The 22,649-nt window shown below is 35.3% G+C and overlaps 1 protein-coding gene across 2 annotated transcripts; it reads right to left on the bottom strand.

The window, feature by feature from the left end:
- Nucleotides 1-683: 683 nt before the first annotated feature.
- On the bottom strand, nt 684-21,039 carry Atg5 (autophagy protein 5). 2 transcript variants are annotated; one of them, XM_089244493.1, is made up of 8 exons: nt 20,962-21,039; nt 15,414-15,588; nt 12,422-12,552; nt 11,294-11,372; nt 7,748-7,910; nt 4,586-4,677; nt 3,049-3,160; nt 684-1,003 (listed from the first exon to the last, which is right to left on the bottom strand). In XM_089244493.1, the coding sequence occupies exons 2-8, from the start codon at nt 15,522-15,524 to the stop codon at nt 879-881; spliced, it is 813 nt and encodes a 270-aa protein (XP_089100619.1). In that variant the 5' UTR covers nt 15,525-15,588; nt 20,962-21,039; the 3' UTR covers nt 684-878. The 2 variants fall into 2 exon arrangements, with proteins under 2 accessions (XP_089100619.1, XP_089100620.1); XM_089244494.1 differs by lacking the exon at nt 20,962-21,039 and adding an exon at nt 17,899-17,986.
- Nucleotides 21,040-22,649: the final 1,610 nt, after the last annotated feature.

Raw genomic sequence — 22,649 nt, 5'->3', positions numbered from 1 at the left:
TTCCAAAAAATAATCTATAAGCAGTGACTTTGTTAGGAATTGCAACAGATCAAAAATTTCATTATAACTCCATATATAAAAGATAATACAATATATTCTGACTCAACGAATTCATTTTATAAGTCCTTCCCCCCCCCCCCCTCCCCAGCAGAATATGCCAAAATCTGAAACATACATCCCAGAACAACCTGGAAGAATTTAAAGAAAAATATAGAAAACACTGTTAAAGGAATTTTTACTGCAGAGCATCATGGGCCCCCAGGCCAGGTGATATTTTTCTGATGCCCTCCCTACCCAGCAAATTTTTGGAAAATTCAATCTTTTAATTTTTCTGAGGCCCCTATTCTCTTGAAGTGCCTGGGTGGCCCATGCATTGAGACGACACTGCAGAGCATTTCCAGTCAGCCGAAGGCTCGTTCCAAAACATTTTGCTTTAGGAGTTCATTACATTCCCTTTGGGAATATTTGTGTTCATTCCAACCGCAATATAAAAATTTTTTTCAATTTAAAGAAACAAAAGTTTTATCCAATTCATTGACTCAAGGGTTCAACTGTAATTTGTAATTTTATTTATTTTTTAATTTTTGAATGAGACAGAAGAAACGCTGTAATTCTTAATGTAAATATCACCTATTATATAAGTTGTTAATTGCAGACTCTACTTTGAATCGACATAAAGCAAATTAAGAATAAAGTCTTTATTTAATAGTTTTTATAATATTTACATACAAATCACAATTGTCATGATAGAGCTGAGAGAATATTACACAACATTTAAAATTTTTTACACATTTCATTGACTATTAAAACAAAAAAACCTTTTTTTGCTCAATGTGAAACAACATTACACAAACACACGCATGTAATAATGACAATGTTCATGTTAGTGGCAGAAGAACAAGGTGCAGAAAATTGTCAGGGTAGCTTAAATGTTCACTCAGCCATTGAAGAGGTGTTTCTAACAATGGTTCTACCCCATGTGTGACCAGCTTGTACTTGGTTCCTTGAAAGAAAAAAATTAAAAATAAAATGGTGAAAACGGGAAAGTTAAAACTCAATCTTGTGAAGAAAATCAAATTACAGTCAAACAAATCAGAAGAAACCAACAATTTTATTTGTGAAATCGTTAAATCGGGGTCAAATTGACCAGAAGCATGGACACACTCGAAACGGCAAATTTTAAAAACTACTCACTTTAGGGTTGCTCTATAATAAAATCAAGATATATGAAAAAAAATTGCTTGATAGAAGTTTGTAAGGTATGCGTTCAAATTCATCAAATTCTGTTGCAATTGTAATTTTTTCACTCTTCACTAACTGAAAAGTATTTTCTCTTCAGATGACCCCCCCCCCTTCCAATTCTTTGCTTGTCAAGACAGAACACAAACTTGGAAGTACAGTGCACTACAAAAGTTTAGACACTAGTTCAGATCACTTAGTATCTGAAAACTACTAATTGCAAAACCACAAATTAATTACCACTTATTAGGGTGAACATGTACTTTATTTTCAAAGTAACAAAATTAGCCTATACACTTTATAGGCAACATAATTACAAAATAAACAAAAATAGCATATAAGCAATCAACGCAAAAGTTCAGACAAAGTCAAATTTTCAGCAAAATAAAAATTGTAAAAAATCTGGTGGAATATTCCTCAAATTAAGCCAATAACCCTAAAAAACAACTAAAAAAAGCAGATCTACGGATGAATACTGTCAATTATTTTCATAAACGTCTCGACGAAATGTCTCAAAGCTTTTTAATAGGCTTGAGATTGGAGTCACATGCTGAACAGTCAAAAACTTCAGTATTTTGCGCATTACACTAGGCTTTTGCACTATCTGCCTACAACTACAACCTGTCTGCATTATCATGCTGAAACTCCCACTGGAGACCAGCAAGAGGTTCACCAGATAGTACAGATCAGGCTCTAATGTCTGCATGTAATGCTGAGCATTTTGGTGACCTCTAAGAGAGGCCATTGATACATGACCATTGTAGAATATAACCAAAACTATCAGAGAACAAAAAATTTGTCTATGACTACAATTAGTCTGTGGTTCCTAGAGCGAATCGTGCAAACATTATCCTCATCTATCTGGCCCATCTAGGTTCCACTTCTTTTCATTGCCAAAAATAACTAAATACCTATTGGGTCCATATGGCAAAAACTTGCAAGCCCACTGTAATCTTTGTGTTTTGTGCTCAAGTTGAAACCTGAGCAATTTCATTAATTAATTCAAGAACAAATTTCATAAGTGTCAGAACTATTACGGTGCAGTGTAACTTTATTATTTTACTGAAATCTAAACATGTGGTTAGCACAATGTTTTATGGTATTGCTGTACACCAATTTAGCCTCTGAGAAACCTACCCACACACTCTATATATGATTTTATTACTTCCTCTACTCAAAAAGGAACAGACTCCTTATCCCATTTTTTCTTTCTAAAGAAGAGCTGAAGGTCAATTGCAGGACCGAGTCAAACCTTTGTATTGTGGTTTAGGGTGACGAGAAATAAGGAAAAAAAATTAAAGATAGGTGAAAAAAATTTGTCATATAAGATTTTTATTCATTAAATGGGGGTTTGACATTATTTTCATCAGAATTCCACCAAAAAATTATTAAATCAATGAATTTGTTGAATCGGATTTAGTTATATCAAAGTCCGACTGCATGAACAGAACTCTTATTAAAGAAATCGAAAAAATTTTAAGTGATTGCAAATGTGAAATCAAGAAATTGGCTCCTTCATGGGCAATATGTGCTGAGCCTCTCCTTCAGAACACTTTTTGATTAGTTCAGTGTGGGACCACATGGTTGGTTTGGACCCAGTTTGTGACACAATTTTCTCCCCTTGAGAAACTGTTTTTAAAAACATAAGTCTTGTGCACTGTCATTTTTGCTTTGAAAGACAAATAAAAAAAATAAACAGACACTTATACACCTATAAATATGGTAATTAAGTATATTTCTGAAATAAGAAGTGGCTAAATGTGATATGAAAAGTCTCACATTGGCATATGAAAGAATGACTGCACTCACCAATTTCATGAGCTATATTCGGCACGAAATACACCAACAAGTCCTGTAAGGTAGTGAGATCTCCAGATTCTTTGTAAGGCTTTATCAAGTTTTGAATCACAGAACAACTGAGCTGAAAAATTAAGTGTGTGCATCTAAGTTAATATTTAACTCAAATCTTTGAAACAATATTAAGATTAACCACAGAATTTTTAAAAAAAACCCGAAAAACAGGGTTGAATAAATATAGAAACAAAAGGTGTGAATAAATTATATGTTGAAATTCACAATCATGTGATTTCTGCTAAATATGCAATTCTGCTTTGTGACACTATTCATCATTCTGTGATTCCATCTGTGAAGTTACTTGAGGGGTTCTTACCCTTTTTCAGCTGCAACCAAGCCACAACTATGGGATAACAAAAGGGTTTGGTGCCCTGGGCGCTGACCAGAGAGGGCACCAAATTCACCCTTTAGCTCATCATTCTATATTAGGAAGCGTGGCAAAATTTGTGCTTGCTCGGCTGACAAAGTACCTAGTTGAGCCCTATTCTAATTAATAAAATAAATGATACCTTGGCTAATGAATGTGATTCCAGAACGAATCATCTTCATTAACCGAAACATGATTTCTCATTGATTTCCATGGAAAATCATTTAGATTGTTCAGAGCTGCAACTAGAGGGAACCAGAAGGGGAGTAAATTTCACCCTTTAAACTATCCTTCAACATAAAAGGGGGTGCCAAAATATGTGCTTGCCCCGGCTGACAACACATATAGTTGCAGCCCTGAATTTGTTTTAGGCCCCACCCACTCTTTAAAGATAAATATTCCAACCAAGGAGTGGTATAAAAACAGACAAAAACTGACCAAAGGATAAAATGAACAGCTTCAAAATTTGATAAATGAGAATTTACCAGATGATGAGACAAGAAAGATCTTTTTATTTTACACTAATGTACACAACCAACGTACTAAAGCTGCTGTTGATTACTCAAATGGGTTGTGTCAACACTAGCTTTAGTAGACTAAAGTCCCATCTATTTGTGTTGTGGTCAGCTCATTTCTGTGTCTCGTACATGCAGATTTAAAAGATAAGCTCCTAAAATGTTCAGACTATACAGTTTTGAAGCTAAAGAGTCTTGCACTGAAAGAATGCATGCTCTGAAAACATAAGGCTTCTTTTTTTCAATGCATATTGCATTAGCTGAATTTTTCATTTTACATGAAATGGTTTGAAAACTTTCAGAAAGAAAAGTGGGGCTCTCTCTCTCTCTCTCTCTACATTTGAAAAATAATTCTGAGATAAACATGAGTTAATCAAGCTGAAGTGACAGTAATTCTGATGATGATTGGTGCTAAAATTCAGCTCACGGCACTGCTGTTTCATGTTAACGCATGTATCCATATCAACAAAAACGTTCGTTAGCAGAGGAAGAAAAATCACGAAAAAAATCTACCGTTAACTGAGGCATTCATTTGCAGAGGTATCACTATACAGCATTCTTTCTGGTGAAACTCAATTATTATAAAAGAAAGAAGAAATCAATGTTTCACCTGATATAGCCTAAACGGAATGTGTTTGAATAAAGGTTCTCCTGGATTCTCCATCAATCTTTTATTGACCGCCCAAAACTGGTCAAACTTATCTGGATTAAGGAGGGAGAAAAAGAATTAGAACACACAATTCAACAAACAACAGAAACCAATACAAAAATATAGAACAGTAAAACATTTTCTGTCAATAAGTAGCAGATTTAGATCCCCCCCCCCATGGCCATCTTTCAATAAATAGGGCGTTCTCAGGCGGGGGGGGGGGGGCATCAACATTTCTTCAACACCAGCAGTTTGCATCATAATCAGAAGATATTAGATGAAGCTGAAACCAGCGAATGAAACAATGAAAAATAGCTTTGAATCTGTTCTGTTTGCTGTTATCAATTTCCTCTAATATTTCCTGATTTATGCCAATAGCTGATGTTAGAGAAATGTTAGGGTCCATACAGTGGCATATTTATGGGGGAAGGGGGGCTTAGTGGGCTATAGCAGCAATTTTGGAGGGGCAGCAAATTTGAAAAATTAGTGGTCACAAAATGTATATAGCCCACGGGTGGGAAATCCATAAATCTTCCACTGGCTAGAGAGTAAAAGACTAGGTCAGTGAATGACCTAAAGCATTAGAAATCATGCAAATGACCAAAAAGTGACCTAGAGAGTAAGGGATCAAGTGAGTGACAGTGAGTAAGCAAGCATACGAGTGAACTAGAGCATGTGCAAGTATGGGAATGGCCAAAAACGTGACCTACAGCATGTGCAAGCATGTTAATAACCAGAAGAGTGACCTAAAGAGTTAAGGACTGTGTCAATAAGTGACAAAATGACTGACCAAGAATTAACAAGCATATGAGTGAACAAAAGAACAACCTAGTGCATGTACAAGCATAAGTGTGAACAAAAGAATGCACTAGAAAGTCAGCAAGCATGTAAATGACCAAAAGACTGACTTAGAAATTGAGGGGCCAAGTCAGTGAGACATTAAAAGTGGACTATGGAGTGACCAAAAGATTGACCTACAGCATGTACAAGCATGTGGATGGCCAAAGAGTGACCTAGACAGTCTGTGTGAGCCACTAAAATAATATGCAAGCATGTGACTCACCAAACAAGTGGGGTTGAACCAAACAAACTTGCTTAATTATGGGGGATGCTGGCTACATCCCAGAGTGGCAGATTCAAGAAATGAAAGGGCAATCAAATTAGAAGAGTTGATCCACTTTGCCCAAGAATATTTAGAAGACACCAACGAATAAGGCAAATACACAAATGTGTATTTGCCTTATTCGTTGGTGTCTTCTAAATAAGCAATCAAATTAGACTAGGATGAGAGAAGGGTAGCAAAATTTGTGTAGTCTACAGGCATTGAAACCATAAATGCACCTCTAGATCCATATTAAAACTTGTGATGGCCCCTCAGTCTGAGATAATAACTCGTTAATTTATGTCAAGTCAAGCCACAAGAAAGTGCCACATGCATAAATTTTCATGTTTAGGTAAGTATCATGTTGAAAGTGTCAACTCTATGTAAAGACACTTTTTAAATGGAAGACTGGCTTGCATTCATGCCTCAGAAAACGTTTGAGCTTGTGATAACCGCACAGCAATACAAAGATATATCAGGTGGTCACCCATTTAGATATAACCCGAGCTAAAAAAGGTGCTCATATTGAGAAATGTGATTGTTTTATGTAATGCAAATTGTCATAAACATGAATTATGCACTGTTTGTGTTGCATTTTATATTTTATGTCAAGATTTTTGTTTTACAGCATCACCCGTGAGTGAAACTTGAACTTTTTTTTAAATTTATCGCAAAAAAAAAACTCTAGGCCGTGATAAGCATTTTAGTGCAAACCACACCTTTTATGTCAATTGGTTGATTTATTAATTTTAAAATGTTAGTCCAGGACTTTTCGTCCACCCTGTAGTTTGAAATCAGCAGTGAGAGAGGAAACCTATTTTCTGATACAGCGCATGCCAGTTAATGTCATCACATCGGTACTTGGGGTTTCTGATAACAGACTGATAACTATATCTAAAAGGAAGGAACCCAGACAGCAATATCATAACCATATGTCCTGTTTATTCAAACAGAACATGTGAAAACGGGACAACTCTTTCTTTTTTGCACAACTGGTTGCAAAATATTTAATCGTGTCACTTTTTGCAATTGTTATAAAATATGATATTTTTCCTTTAACCCATTGACTACTGACGATAATACTTCAAAGTACACCTACTTTTTTTAACCCCCATAAAACATATTTAAAAAGCATCTACCCATAACATCCATTGGATATGTTGTTGGGTGTTGGCATTTCGAAACATAAAGGCTTTATAACCACTTCACAGTTATAAGATGACAGCACGAGTGGGGAAATTAGTTTTTTTATATATTTTAATTAATAAATCAGACATTTCGCTTCCTGTAAAAGTGTTTACTGCATCCACACTTTTGTGAAATGCCTTAAAACACTGCTTTTACAGAATGTTCTACAGCAAATGTATAAAACAAAAATTGTGGCTTTCTTTGCGGTAAAATAAAAAAAAAATATTCGTTATTAAGTATTATTCAAAATGCACAAAAAGGAAAAACTTTTGATGCACAAAAAATATTCATAACATATATAAACATGATGAATATAAACAAATTTTTCCCCATATTATGATATTGGTCTGTTCGAAAGTGATAACAACACACAAATGATAACATTATCTGGGATTCCAATAAGCCTTAGCTATACTATATTTCGTTTTTAAAAAAAGCCCATAATGACATTTATTTTTATTTAATGAAGACCACAATTCATACTTTGTCAGAAAAAAGAACATAACTCAATTATTGTTTCTACATCAATTTGGGTTGCAAAACAAGAACATAATGCAAGGATGATGCCACTCGCCACAATCCATACAAAGGTTTTCCAACAGCCAGCTGATACAAAGATGAATTTAGGAAAGAAAGAAAATACAACTGCCCTTGCGGGGAATAGAACCCATGTCCTCACACTTGCCAGAAGAAGACATGGGTTCAATGTTGAAAAACCTTTGTAAGAACACAATGGTTTTTTTGCCTTTTGCCCAACACATTTACTCATATTATTGCAAAAAAACAATCATGATAATCAATAATTTAATTCAACAAGCAACGCAAAAACCAACCATTTTGTAATCCTTGCCATAACTCTTTATGGTCTTTAGGATGCATGCTTTGGACAACCTGAGACTTGTGTTTTAGAGCACTGGCTTCTTTCACCATGGCCATGAAGTGGGACTGCACTGCAGCTTTATTAGAACAGTGAATGAGCTCTTCTTCTGGAAAATTCTGCGACAATGAAAATTTGTTTCCATATTAAAAATTTGTCTTTTAAAGCACATTCATTGAATTTTTCACAAAGCTCTACCCTCATCTTGAAAAATAAGAGAAAATATAAAAATATACCAAATTTAGTTCCCCTATCCTTACAAGTCTACAAGCAGAAGTGGATTTATGGTTATGCCACTGGTGGGCTACACAAATTTTGCTGCCCATTTCCACAATTCTAACCAAATTTTCTGGACCACTCATTTCTCAAATTTGCCACACCTTGGCTACAGCCCCCTTAAAAAAGCCATACCCCAGTTGATATGCCCGTCTATAAGTTACTCTTTAAATCACTCACATGCTTGTACATATTCTGTGTAACTCTTTAGGTCATTAACTGACTTTGTACCTTAACTCTCTCAGTCATACACATGCTTGCACACTGTTTTGATCACTCACATGCTTCTACACGCTCTAGGTCACTCACAAGCTTGCAAAATCTCTAGGTCACTCACAAGCTTGCAAAATCTCTAGGTCACTCACAAGCTTGCAAAATCTCTAGGTCACTCACAAGCTTGCAAAATCTCTAGGTCACTCACAAGCTTGCAAAATCTCTAGGTCCCTCTTCTGGTCATTCATCTGTATGGTCTCACGCTCCATAGATGACTCTTTTGATATCTTACATGCTTGCAAACTCTGTAACTCTGTTTGTAAGAGCGCTTACTGACCTGGTCCCTCACTCTTTTGATCACTCACATGCTTGCAAACTCTCTTGATCATTCACTCCCTTGATCTATAAGTCACTCTATTAGACACTCACTGACCTGGTCAGTCACTCTATTAGTCACTCACTGACCTGGTCAGTCACTCTATTAGTCACTCACTGACCTGGTCAGTCATTCTATTAGTCACTCACTGACCTGGTCAGTCACTCTTGAGGGTCCCTCACTCTCTACTCAGAGTCAGATTTAGTTTTACCGTCTACGTACTGTATGAAATTCGCCGCTCCTCTCCCATTTTACAAGTTCACCAATTATTCCCAAAAATCTACCACCCTTGTGAATTTTCTGACTTGAGCTATAGCCCGCTAAGCCCACCTGAAAATATGCTTCTGTCTGCAAGTTATTATACAGTAAAACCCCTCTTAACAGACACCCCTCAGATGTGGTCACCCATCTTTTACATCCACATAATACTTCCCCTTCGTATAATAAAAGTATGCATTTCAAATCCCTGATTAATGCTAACCCCTTTTTTAAGGATGAATTTTTTTGTCCTACCTGTTCGGCAAAAGAGAGAGATTTTACTGCATCTTCTTTTCTAATACAGGGGAATCCCTTCATCACCCTTTTCTATAGCACTGAATTGGATATAACACATTATATCCCCATTATTTTATTAAATCTGTTTTTATATACCTTAGTTTACTGTGGTTAGCTTATAAATACATTGAGTAGCCATTTTGTTATGACTGAGTTTTCAGCAAATGAGTTAAGGCGTCACACTGAAAACCAAGCTTGGTAATGTCTTGAGTAAAAAGAATAATTTTTACCAATTTTTGCCTGGTTTTTTTCAGTTTTTGCCAGTTTTGCCGGCAAAAACCCAACCCTGCTACTATAACTACGAAACCCCACACGCACCTCATCCGTATTCCTCTGCCGAACTTCTACAGGGCTCCCACTCAAAAAATTAGAAAAAGTAAGAAAAGGTAGGATGGGATAGTAGGGTATCCCCCCACCCTTTAGACAACATAATCACAGCATAATAAAAACACTATTTCAGTGTCTTATAAGACTGACTCAAGCCAAAGCAAAAAATGACAGAAATGACTTGGTATTAAAAGCACTTTTTGACCAAAACAGTATACTAGTAACCACAGATAATTTTTTGTCTCTCATAATATATATTACATTCTTTTTTGGAGTCTTCCACGATTCAGTCGGTCACCTCTCTTCAACAACTCACAGCAAATTATTAAGACATGTAAGTTTTTTCAAAGAATGACACTCTTGTGTGTGTCAACAGTCAAACTGTTGTGTCACCTATACACAAAATGTGCACCATAATTTTAAATGATAAATATTTAGTTACTGCCCAAGGTTATAAAGTAGTAAATACAAAATTATTTTTTTTCAACCAGGCAAAAGTTTCTAATCATTACTCTACTTGTTCAACCCTCAAACTAAGCAAATGATAAAATTAATAAACCAAATGATCCACATACACCGCCTTACATTTACCTTAAATATATTGATGATTCCCTCCTCAATTAAAATCAATTACACAAATTTTGTTGATAGGATTTGGTAGGAAAAGTAGGACACTTTACCAAAAAGTAAGAAAAGTAGGGCAAGTGGGAGCCCTGCTTCTAATGAATTGGTATGTGTTGGAATGGGTGCGTACGTGTTGTGAATTTAACGTGAAGTTTGTTTCTCTGCAATGCTTGTTATGTGTAGATCTGTCATCAATTTTTCTTACAATGACTGAAGTGCGATGATTGAATAATTGTGTCATTGTAGGCCTATTGCTTTCAGTGGCGAGACTTTTGGGTAGATTGGCTCGCATTTGCATTTCAAAGTTGGGAACCACAGAAAATCCCAACTTCAGCCGACCACCACTGTGGCGATGGTGGTTTGAACCTGGGGTCTTGCGATGTGAGTCCGTCACTATCACCACTTGACCACCACAGCGGCAATAAGACCTGGTCAAGGTCACCCCCCCCTCCCCCCATCACGGATGCTTTGGACCCAAACAGGCAACGCACAATAAAGGACATCAGCAGGAAGATGGGAGTGAGTTTCAGTTCTGTTCATGCCATCATTACGGAAAAACTCTACCACAGGAAAGTGAGTGCACAGTGGAAACTGCATCAGTGCGTCCTGCACACGAGTCAATGACAATGTATGATCTTCGTACACTGCCTGTGTTCGCTTTTGCACTTCGTGAACTCCATCTCTTTCTGCCATTAAAAAAATAATATCACATTGCTCTTCTTTACTTGCAAACGTTCCGCAGATGAAAAAACAACCGATTGTAAGCCAGCCGATACTGCTGGTTAACTGCCAGCACATATCACTGAACAACTACCTAAGGTAAGTCCATTCCCTAGTAAGGGTTGCATATTCCTTACCTTTGCTATACCTCTGCACAAAAATGTTACCACACTCATACAAAAATAAACCAAATTATAACCACTGTCACATTTTCATTTAATCCATCCTTATATAGGAGTAAAATAAAGATAATGGTCGTCGATAAATTTGAGATGCTTACTCCTCATACACACATTGATTTCATCATATTTTTCATATTCCCTCATTTTAGATTCATGGTAAGCCATCGAGTTTCCCGGGATTAAATATATTTTAAACAATGAATAGTTTTTTTAAAAAATCAATACTCACTTGGAAATGGACAATAAGATTCCAAGGTAACCTATTGTCTGCACCATAGAAGTCATATAGAAGGCCAACCGGATAATGCCTATTAAAGAAAAGTCAAAAGTGGTAACTAAAATAAATTTGGCATAGACACTGAAAGACTAAAATAATTTGCATGCAAAGTAATACTGTACACTGGAATTTCACAAATAAAATAAATAATTTAGGCAACCAACTGAACTTTACAATAGCCAAAGTTTATTTTCTAAGAGAATCAGCCCAAAATAATGTGTTTTTTTTACTTTTCCTGGACTTGGTGACCCTTTACCATGTTGGTAGACACACTGACGGTAATTTCCAGATTTAATTTTGTTATGTAATGAGACCCTCAATTTAGTAACCACACCCAAAATTTTGGGGTGGTAATGGTAACTTTTTAGTTGCCATAGGGAACTGGTACCTGGGATTTATCAAGCCCTACTGTACTCACTCAGCAAGACTCAGAGGAGGTATTGCGATTGATCAGAGCTGTTCATGCTAGACCCGACTGGGTTTGGTATTACTGCGAGTCAACAAAATGAAACTTTTGGAACATTTACATTGTTTATTGTGGCTCCCTAATAATACGTTTCACACATGCATATGCCTTTACAATGGTGTCTCACTTCAATGCTGCCAGTATAACAGTTTATTTCTTTAAAATGGTTTGTCGCTTTTCAATCCTCCCAGTAATTGAAGAAAACCTGGGCAGCACCGGGTATTATAGTTAGTACAGTATAAATTGATTTTCTGTCTGTGTGTCTGTATGTTCTTTCCATACAAATTTATAATTTTTTTACAGATTTTTGCCACATTTTGCATATATACCAAATGGGACCCGACTTGAACAATATAGGCTATTTTGAAAGTTTGTTAGAGCTGGGCAAATGCCCAAATTGAGTGAAAAACCCTCAAGCTACAATTGTTTGTGGGCCTCAACAATGACTTTCAGAATGTTTACTTTGGCTATCGTGGTTCCTAACAATGTGTCTCAGACATGTTTATTCCTTCACAATGGTTTGTACTTCTTCAACACTCCCAGTATATTAACAAAACCTGGGCAGCGCCAGGTATTATAGCTAGTGAGATAACAAATGCAAAATAAATGCATACCACTTCAAAGGTTGGCTATCATACTCTAACCAAATTTCAGAATTCTGATGCTCTTCTTTGATGTAAGAGAGAAAATGTTTCTGCACTTTGTCTATGACTAATGGGAAATAGGTAAGCCTCGGAACCATCAGCTACAGAAAGGGAAACGCTATTAAAAAAAAAATATGTTATGCACAAAGATTCAAAAATTACTTGACCTTACTGAATTTTGACGTTAAATGAAATAAGAGGCCCATAGATAGTGGAAATTACATTACACAAAAGTTACTTATTGCACAGTTCAGTAAAATGATCAAATTGATATAGTATACAAAACATAAAATAACTAACATATTTATACAGAGAGAGAGAGAGTTTACAACATTTCAAAGATCAGAGTAAGTCCCTTAAAAAGAAAATTTTATTAATATGTTCAAAAATTTTATTAATTTACTCTCTCCACATTAAAAACTATTTCACTGCAACAAATTTTTAGGACTGAAGTGATTTCGTTACATGGTGACTGAGCTGTATTTATTTTCTAGACATTTTTGTTTTTAAATTATCATTCAGATATCTATTTCAGCCATTCCCACAGAATTGGCCTAAATTGTGTCTCCAGCAATTAACATTAAATACATTCAACATAAAAACTTTTTTATTCGTTATCTTCTATCTATATTCCTATCTCTGACATGTCGCAATTCTATTTATAATTTTTTCATGAATAGATTTTTAAAATTTGCTTGAACAAATTTTCATTTCTTGAGAAAACGTCATTCTTCAGGCTGTATGTTCCCTGCTCATTTTTCATGTTTCAAAATAATTTTCTACATTTCAAAACAAAAATATATTCCTATTTTCAATAATATAGTGATTCCACAATTCCCCTCGCTACATTTTACTGGCAAACCGTTGATCCTAATATACTTCCAATTAGAAAAAGTACCACAATAATGTGTAAACCTCAGATATTTCATCCATATTGCAAGGTATAGTTGTTAAAATACAAACACTAACTTTTTATATGGACATCCATCCTCAAAAACTCATTTAGAAAGTTGTTGCCCTGTCTTTCCTGGGGCCAAAAAAAAACCATGTTTCTAAGTGCAGTATTCACTGAGATATTCAAATTAAAAAGCAGAGAAAAAAGATGAAAAATAGGATATAAATGAAGGAAAAGGAGCATTGCCGTTAGTTAATGCTATTCTTTCCCACCTTTTCTCCCATTTTTGAATTAAAATATCTCAACCACTTAGAAACATAGAATTTCTTTTGTTGGCCTTAAGAAAGACAGGGCAGCAACTTTCTAAATGGATTCTTGAGCACAGGGTGCCCAGATAAAAAGTTATTTTTTTATTTTAATAACTATACAACCCCTTGCAATACGAATGATGCGCCTGAGTTCCACACTGTATTTGGATATTTTTTCTAACTGGATATATGCTTCTGGGCTCAACAGTTTGCCAGTAAAATGCAGCAAGGGGAATTATGGAATCATCCTGTATATGTTTGTGTGTGTGTGTGGGACCAGTATACTTTCATACTTCACCTTATTTGATTTCTACTATTTTTTTATCAATGGTTTATAGCCAAATTAAATTTTTTTTCTTGTGCAAGTAGTTTTGTAGGACTTGAATAGATCAAATTTTGTATTGAAACAGTTAAGAATGGGACTTGAACTTCCCAATTAGAATTGTTAATTCACAAATTAGATTCATTCAGGAAAAAAAAAAAAGGTGAATGTTTTTATTAAATGTCCTTTTTTAATTTTTTTTTTTTTTTTTTGTGAGAAATTTATAGGCCAGAGGTGGTCAACAGCTGGCCCGTTAAATGATTTTGTGCAGCCCACAACAAGCTAAAAGTATGTGAAAAAATTAAATTTGTGATCATTATTTGAACTATCAGTTCCAACAGATTTCTTGATTAATAAACTACTTACAAACTTCTTATTTCTAGTGAAAAAATTCATTTTAATAACTAATTAATTCAATTAATAATGGAGCGGCTTATATACCGAAGTTGCACCACTGATGCGGCCCATGACACTATAGCTGACCATTATGTTGGCCCGCAAACAGAAAGAAGTTGGCCATCCCTGATATAGACTAATCGAAAATTATTTCCACTTTAATAAATGTTTCAGTTCAGAGATCTCAAATATATATTTGAAACATGCAGTTTTCAACAAGCATACTTTTTTTTATCAATGTTGTAAAACATGTAAAAGTGTCTTTTCCCTGACATTAGGTTATTCAAAAGGAAGGTTTGAAAAATTTAAAAAAATAGATTTCTTGACTACAACATGAAGTTGCAGTAATGTTTCATCTAAAGACTTTGCTTTGAGAGCGAGAATGCCTTTTGTGCTGTAACAAAACAAAAACAAATTAGAAATCTGTTGTGCCCCCATAAAATTAGCAAAAAAAGGAGTGAGAAACACAAATAAAAAAAAAGAAATAAAAATGCAGTTGACAAAAACAATCGTTCAGAGTATATAAGTGTTTGTCCAACTTGAAAATGAGCAACCAAAATAGATGGAACATCTTGCGAGTGTCAAGCATAAATATCAAGTTAAGTGCTGAAACAGACAAAATGCCACATCTGATTTGCCTATCTCTTAACATGATTAAACTTAATTTTTTTCATCATTAATTTTAAACAAACTTTCCTGCTCTGACTATATTTTATTTATCTGCACGTAAAGAAGTGCTCCTAAGAATTTTATGGTTGACATTTATTTTTAATAATTTTTTTGTTCAGTTCATGAGAGAATGACCCATTTGTTATTAGTAGAACATGCCTAAACACAGGGCAGCAACTAGATAAAATAAGCTACTTGGTCAGCCACAGCAAACTCTTGTTGTTCTTTTAAATTGTTGATGGAGTGTTTGAAGGGTGAACTGCGGATTAGTGTGGAAGAATTATTATTTTTTTTATGCAAGATTATTTTTACACAACAAAATTTTTCTCAAAACAATTATACATTTTAAGAAAGAAGACAATGATAATTTACATAATATGGATGCGGCTGCTGCAACGTGTATATTTCCTCTGTTGCCAGTGAGAAGCAAACAGGAATCTGTCCATCCCACACTTCTCGAAGGACCTCTCTGTCTTCGGCCATCTACTTTCGCTTCACTTAGCATAAGCTTCTGACAGATCTTTGAAAAACTTGCAATCACATCGATCTATTCAACACAGAACCATATTTCAAAACTTTATAATTTAGTACAATAAAATATCATATTCACAAAAATAACCTGGAAAGATTCTACCAAAAAATATGCGTACATGATTAATTGATATAAACTTCACGTCATAAAATATCTATGCCTCATATGAAATTATTTTAGCTAAGTCTATTTATTACTTCAGTGATAACTTCACTAACAAAGATAATTCCGGAATTATATTAGTGAGCTGAGACACAATTTAAAATCGATTTTAATGGGAAATTGTTTATTTAGTTTCATATATTGATCAAAATTTAAATATAAGTTGAATTAAGGAGCTTATTTTCAAATGGGAATATTCCCACTTTTTTTTCTCGAAATTTTAACGATTTCTGAATCTATGAGATGAGCTCTGTCGGGTTATGCAACCAGGTTTATTCAAAAGAAATATTTTTCACAGAAATTACAATGTAAAGTTAGTCGTTTCTACCAAATGGGAACATATCCACCTTGTTGATTCACTTTGGTTTTTTTCATTCAAAAAAGAACATAGCAATGTGTGTGTCCTACTGGCGTTAAACTTTTTCCAAAATGGCATATTTTTCAGAAGAGCATTTAGTCACATCTAACAGTAGAACCTCTCGATACTGGACAAACATGGGACTGGAAATTTTGTCTGCTAACGAGGAGTTAGCTAACTTTACTACCCATTAATGGGTAGTAAAATGCATTGTCCTATCGACAGTTTAAAAAAGTGTCTGTTGTGGGAGGTTCCACTGTAGAATAATCATGTTTCTTTGGTTACCCACGAGAGAGTAGTAAGGGTACTTCTTTAGGCTGGGTGAAACCTTCTGGAATGAACAGGTGGCATAGAAATTTACAACTTTTACAGACTTAACCAGCTTCAATTGTAATCAAAAGATAACATTTCCACTAATTTTCTTTCAAAACGGAACATTTCTAAAATGTAAATGTAGATAACTCCTTTGAATGTTGATCAAGGAAAATAATATTTAAATATTCTTATTCCACTCTATTTTGCAACCTGTTGGACAATTTTCCACTTTTGTAAAACAGTCCATTCCGTAGAGAGAAGGTTTTTTTTTAACTTTTTGTTCATTTATATGTTGTATCATATATACCGTTTTCTCAGTATGTTACACATACATTTAGTTTTTTTGTTGGAATATCCCGTTTTTTTATCAGGTTGTACATTTGATATTTAGATTTTAATTAATTTTTTGAATACTGGCTATTATAATTTTGATCTTGCAATCATGTCTCGATTGAATCCACAGAAAATATTTATATTATAAAATATATATAAATTATAATTACAATACATAAAATATTATAATTATAAAATATTATATTGTATATCAGAAGGAACCATTATATTATTTACAAGAGAGTCCTGTGGTTTTCATTATTTTCAATCTGTCATCTGGTCTAAGGATGTTATATTTTTCATCTTGATCCCTTATTTAGCCTACAAATGTTTTTTGCCCTTCATTTTTTATTATTTTTAACAGTCATATTTTATTTTTATTGAGCGATGTGCTGCCGATTTTTTTTTCTTTGGCAAGAAAGATGTCCAAAAGCATGACTGTTTCACTCTTGGCAAATTCTCGTCATGCTTTTGGATGTTTTTCTCCCCAAAGAAAAAAATCTCCAACAAAAGGATTATATTGTAGCTGTTCTCACGCTACAGGGTGGTCAAAAAACAACTGTGACAATATACCAAAAATCAATGAATGCAAATAAAATTCAAGATTTAGGCATTTCAGAGAATATGCTCAAGAATGAGAAAACAAAAACCTAGCTCTCACAGTTACAATTACAGCAACAATTTTTCAGAGAATTCAAATGACAACACTCCAACATTCACTTTTATGCATTGCAAAATGATCAGTGCAGTAAAAATCCATGAATAGCATTGGAACGGTACCTGTAACACCATAAAGACCAGCAAAGGATGCAGATATAAAAAGATCTCACCAAGGGGTTGGTGAGCTAACCCCTCAAAGGAGAACTTGCATATTTGATGAGGTCACAGACCGAGAGGTTAGCACACCAATCCCTTGCCGAGATCTTTATTCTTCATTTGCATCACTGTTTATGGTGCTACGGGTACCATTCCAACGCCATTCATGGTTTTTTACTACATCAATCAATTGGTAATGCATAAATGCAAATATTATCGTTTATTATAGTTCTTCAAAATTTTGTTGCTGTAGCCATAACCGCTAAACCTAGTTTTATTTTTCTTTCCATTCAAGTGACATTGATTTTAGATAAAATTCTGAAAATCGCCAAATGTGGCACCTTGCACACATTTCTTTATTTTCTCTGTGCTTGCCTGCTCCAACTTGATGTGATACTGTCTCTTTTGTCTGCTAAGGCTTTGAACCTGCTTAGTGAAATAATAATAATGGGGGGGGGGGCATTATGAAAAAATAACATTTTCTTTGACTTAATCCAATTCCAAATGCAGTTCAGGTACATCAAGTTGACAATTATAACAACTTGTAGAGTGAGCAGCACCCAGCGAAGATGGGGCTCTGCTATCTTTTATTAATCTACTAAACATGCTTTAATTTTTTCTGATTTAATCTAAATGCGGTTCGGGTACGTAATAACCTTAATAATCACATTAATAATAAGTTGGGCCATGCTATATATTGATTCACGAATATTCATATACATTTCCATTGCTGTAAACTGCTGCATTTCTCGTTCATTTTTTAAATTTATATTCAGGGTCATGGCAAAATAAAAGTGAAATCATATCAATGGTTACAGCTGCAGAAACTTTACTTTGTTCCCTCTTATGTCCCAATTGCAAATTCGCCTGCAGGTATGTTAGGGATTGGACAAAATGCGTTTTCTGCACTACTGCACTTTATGTCATTTCGGTTTATTGTGTGATGGTGCTGTTATGCATATTCTGTTTAAGTCGCATTTCAGCACCAATTTTTTTCTCCCCTTGTTCACAGTGTTAAACCGCCTCTGTTGGGCAGAGGCCTAGCAATTTCAAACCCTGCAGAATTTATCTTTATGATAAATTTTAATTTTGCATTTTCAGGAATTTTTATTCAATTCTGTAGTGCCAGTGTACCATGCTTTCATGTGGATTATTTCTATTTTAGTGGATTATTACATGTGTGTATACAATAAGGATTATTCCGATTTCTTATGGAATTATTACTGTGCCATGGAGAAAGGAAGATGAAAAAAAAGAAAAACAGGTGAGTGGTAAATATATTTTTTTAATTTACTACATTATGCCTTGGGTTGCAATCCTGGTGCAATTTCTTGCCAATCGAAAAGTTTTCAGCACGATTTTTTTCAGTCATTTGCTACAGTGTGGTGGTCAGCTGAAAAGTTGGTTTTCTGTGGTTCCCAACTTTGAGGCACTAATGCGAGACAATCACTTCTCGTTAGAAAGTCTCGCCACGGACAGCAACAAACAGTACAAATATTCAGTCATTACATTTCACTCACCCACTTCTGAAATATAGATGACAGCACTGAAAAATCAGACACAACACTAGATACACTCAGACTGTCAGGTGCATACACTTCCGGCACAACACACTAGGTAGTAAATTGCCCATGACGACCGACTAAGTTGTGCTCGGTTTTAAAAAAAAACCTAGTGCAACCCGTGGTCTTGGCGCCCATAAGAGTAATTAAACACAGCTTCCACTGGAGCTTCAATATCGTCAACGGAACAGATGCAGTATGGTCCGCCACGACTTTTTCTCGAGATAAGTCGCCAAGACCGTCATAATGGGGCTCTGGGTTGCCGTATTTTTTAACATCTTTTCAGTTTTTGCTGGGTGATACTAGATGGCGCTGGCTTCACCAAACAGGATTTTTCTTCTGTTCACCGCATTTTTTCAAAAATTCTAAGCAGCCGTTGTTCCATTTCCAGCGCGTCTCTCCCTCTTTGATTATTATTCCTCCCTTCTGTAGCTCAGTCATCAGTAAGTCATTTGGATTATTATCTACTGCTCAGGTTGTATCATACCGTTTTATTATTTCGTTGTATTTATTAGTTATTCATCCATTGCCATGCCTTGTGTTTTATCGATTTATTATTTAAAATGAACCTACAGAATTTTTCATGCCCGGATCCGTTTATTAAAAAGAGGGTCCGGGTTTTAGTTTTAATGCATAGAATATTTATTTATTCAACATGCCCGGATCCGTTTATTATTTAAAAAAGGGTCCGGGTTTTAGTTTTAACGCATAGAGTATTTATGCCCAGAATTCCTTATGCCCCGATCTTTTTATTATTAAAGAAATGGGCCAGGTGTAATTTTTTTTAACTGATATTTTTTTCTATTTTTATGCTTGGTGGTTTCTCTTATGTTTTGCACGCTGATGGTTTTTTTTCGGCGTCCGTAGTGTCTGACGGCCTTGGCGACTCTTCGTCGGGCCATCAGACGTGTGGCGCCAAAAAATTGCCAAGTGGCAGACCATACGACAGCTGTTCCTCAGCAACGCTATTTAATGACCCCCCCCCCGTACATTTTATACATATTGGACATCACTTCAACTTGACAGATTTTAATGGAGCTGAAAGTGTTCAACTTAGACAAATTTACTGTAGTTTTACTGATACCCAAGGGCGTAGCGAGGGGGGGGGACTTGGGGGTCTGGTCCCCCAGAAATGTGAGAAAATGACCGAAAAAAGAGTAAAAGGTGGCCAAATCCATTGTTCTGTCAGTTTGGTCTCCCCCCCCCCCGAACGAAATTTCTGGCTACGCCCCTGCTGATACCTAAAAGTAATTTCTACTCGTTTCGTTATCCTACCAGGATAACAAGTGATAATGATAAGCAAAAAAACGCATATAACTTTGTCTGTTTGTGCAATGCGATAAATTTTAAGCTGTTTATTTGTACCTTGAAAGTTTACATTTAAAGTCATGTCTTTTACTCATTTGGATGTCCTTATATTAAGTAGGGAGGACATGATATCATGTGGGCTATCATGTCCTCCCTTCTTAATATAAGGACATCCAAATGAGTAAAAGACATGACTTTAAATGTAAACTTTCAAGGTACAAATAAACAGCTTAAAATTTATCGCATTGCACAAACAGACAAAGTTATATGCGTTTTTTTGCTTATCATTATCACTTGTTATCCTGGTAGGATAAAAAATTTCTCAATAGGAGTTAATTTACGAAAACTCTTGTGGAAATAGACATTCATCTAATCTGAAACCGATCTCGGATTATAACAAAATTTCTATTTATATATAATGTCACGTTTTGATATAAAAATACCCAATAAACAGCAGAGAAAAATAGATTTAGAGAAAAATAGCGAAATTTTCTCAAAGAAAAGTCATTGATATTAGCGTAAATATGTACATACATAAGCAATCTTCCACAGACATAAAACATGAAAACATTAAGGTCAAGTTCTTTTATTAAGGGACCAAGGTGAGTAGACAGCCGAACTATTGTGATAGCGAATAATTTTGCTGACCATACATTCGCTATCAAAGCGGGACTTTATTGCTTTGTGTTCATTTCTTTGAACAAGCACAAATTGCAGATAAAAATGTTTTCTTCCCTTTAGAACTAGAATTAAAAACTTTTATTTCACATTTCCGTTGGTTATAAAGCTCAAGAACTTAATCCAAGGCAAAGTTTGGATTAAATTTTTCATGTTTCACAGTTTTCATTCCATTTCATGAAAATGTTTTTCCCGACAAAGCAAACTTTAATAATGATTGATTTATGAATTATTCTGTATAATTTCATTACTTATTAAATACATCATTAATGATAATTTATATTTGAAGTCCATGCCAAAATACTGTTATATTGAAGCTTTCTCACTGCCATCTATCTAGAGATTTAAACACTTCATTTACGAAATACAAACAGATATATGAGATTCTATTCTGCCATCTATTATTCAGAAAGCAAACGAAGAGCTACCAACTATAGTCTGTTTCAGGTTAACTTTGCAGTGGAGAGAAAGTTAAGAGTGTATTCCTTCGCCGCAAAATAAAGTTCCCATAAATCGTAGTTTTATGATGATCATTTATACAGAATATTTCAATTTTTTTAATGATTTTGAAAAAATAATGAAAAAATATCGTTTTGAACCTGTTTCTTCGTTTGAAATTTTTAAATTAGAAAAAAATATTTTTCACCATTATCCAAAAATCTATAGCAACCACAACGACATTTTGGTGCAATACCCTAGAAATCGTCCATACCTTACCGACAGAGTTGCCAGATTGGCGGTTTTCCCGCCAAATTGGGCTGGTTTGAAAACGGTTCGGCGGGAAATTTTTGGCTTTGGCGGTTTTTCCAAAATTGTGTTCTCATGGCGAATTTCTCTCTATTTTTCTTTGCTTGACGGCAAAGAAGTTTTTCTTTTTCACTTCAGTCCCCACCTCATGTTGTGTTTTCTTCCTGACAAGGCAGAAGGGGTCCTAGGCTCTTGATCAGTGGTTTTCAACCTTTATGATACCGCGGCCAATCGGATATAATATATCCAATGTAGTATAGGGAAGTAGTATATCCAACATTATAAGGGAAATGGGTGACTTCAGTGACGTCGCGAGCTTCGCGCAGAGCCCTTCTGCTACAGAAGGCCCTCTGGTTGGGAAACACAGTATCTAGACCACAGAAGCCTGTGAAAGAAACCGTAGCCTCCTCAAACGTGGAGCTGACAGGGCTCAAGCCCGGAAACCAGTTCTGTCTCAACGCATGTGCCCGGGGGCCTCAAGAGAAGAGAGACCTCAGAAACACTAGAAGTAGTTGTATTTTTCGGGGATTTTCCATGAAGGGAATCACTTGGCTCTCGGGGCCCCATGATGCTCTTAAAACGGCCCTGCCAGGAACCCAGAAGAGTTCTTAAATTTTTTGTTTACTAGACCGTGAAAAATCTGGTCTGGGACCATACGTAATTTTTAAAATCTCGTAGGCAGCTATGCACAATTTGAGGCAGTGCCGTCTTGACGCATGGGCCAACCCGGGCACGTCACGGAGGCCTTGAATAAACAGCGCGGGGGGGGGGGGATAAAAATGAGATATGGTTAAGAT

The sequence above is a fragment of the Pholcus phalangioides genome, unplaced genomic scaffold (genome assembly GCF_987345545.1).
Source record: "Pholcus phalangioides strain wild (caught in Gottingen) unplaced genomic scaffold, Ppha-v1.0 ptg000015l_1, whole genome shotgun sequence".
Lineage (NCBI taxonomy): Eukaryota > Metazoa > Arthropoda > Arachnida > Araneae > Pholcidae > Pholcus > Pholcus phalangioides.
The sequence above is the reverse complement of the archived record's forward strand: the minus strand, read 5'-3'. Positions and strand labels throughout refer to the sequence as shown.

Bases quoted from the DNA above. Each gene is read 5' to 3' on its own strand.
- Atg5 (XM_089244493.1), bottom strand. From the start codon at position 15,524: ATGGCCGAAGACAGAGAGGTCCTTCGAGAAGTGTGGGATGGACAGATT. The intron at 11,373-12,421 runs GTATGCATTTAT...TTTCTTTAATAG, and splicing joins GATAGCCAACCTTTGAAGTG to GCATTATCCGGTTGGCCTTC. The intron at 4,678-7,747 runs GTTGGTTTTTGC...TCCTTAATCCAG, and splicing joins ATGGCAAGGATTACAAAATG to ATAAGTTTGACCAGTTTTGG.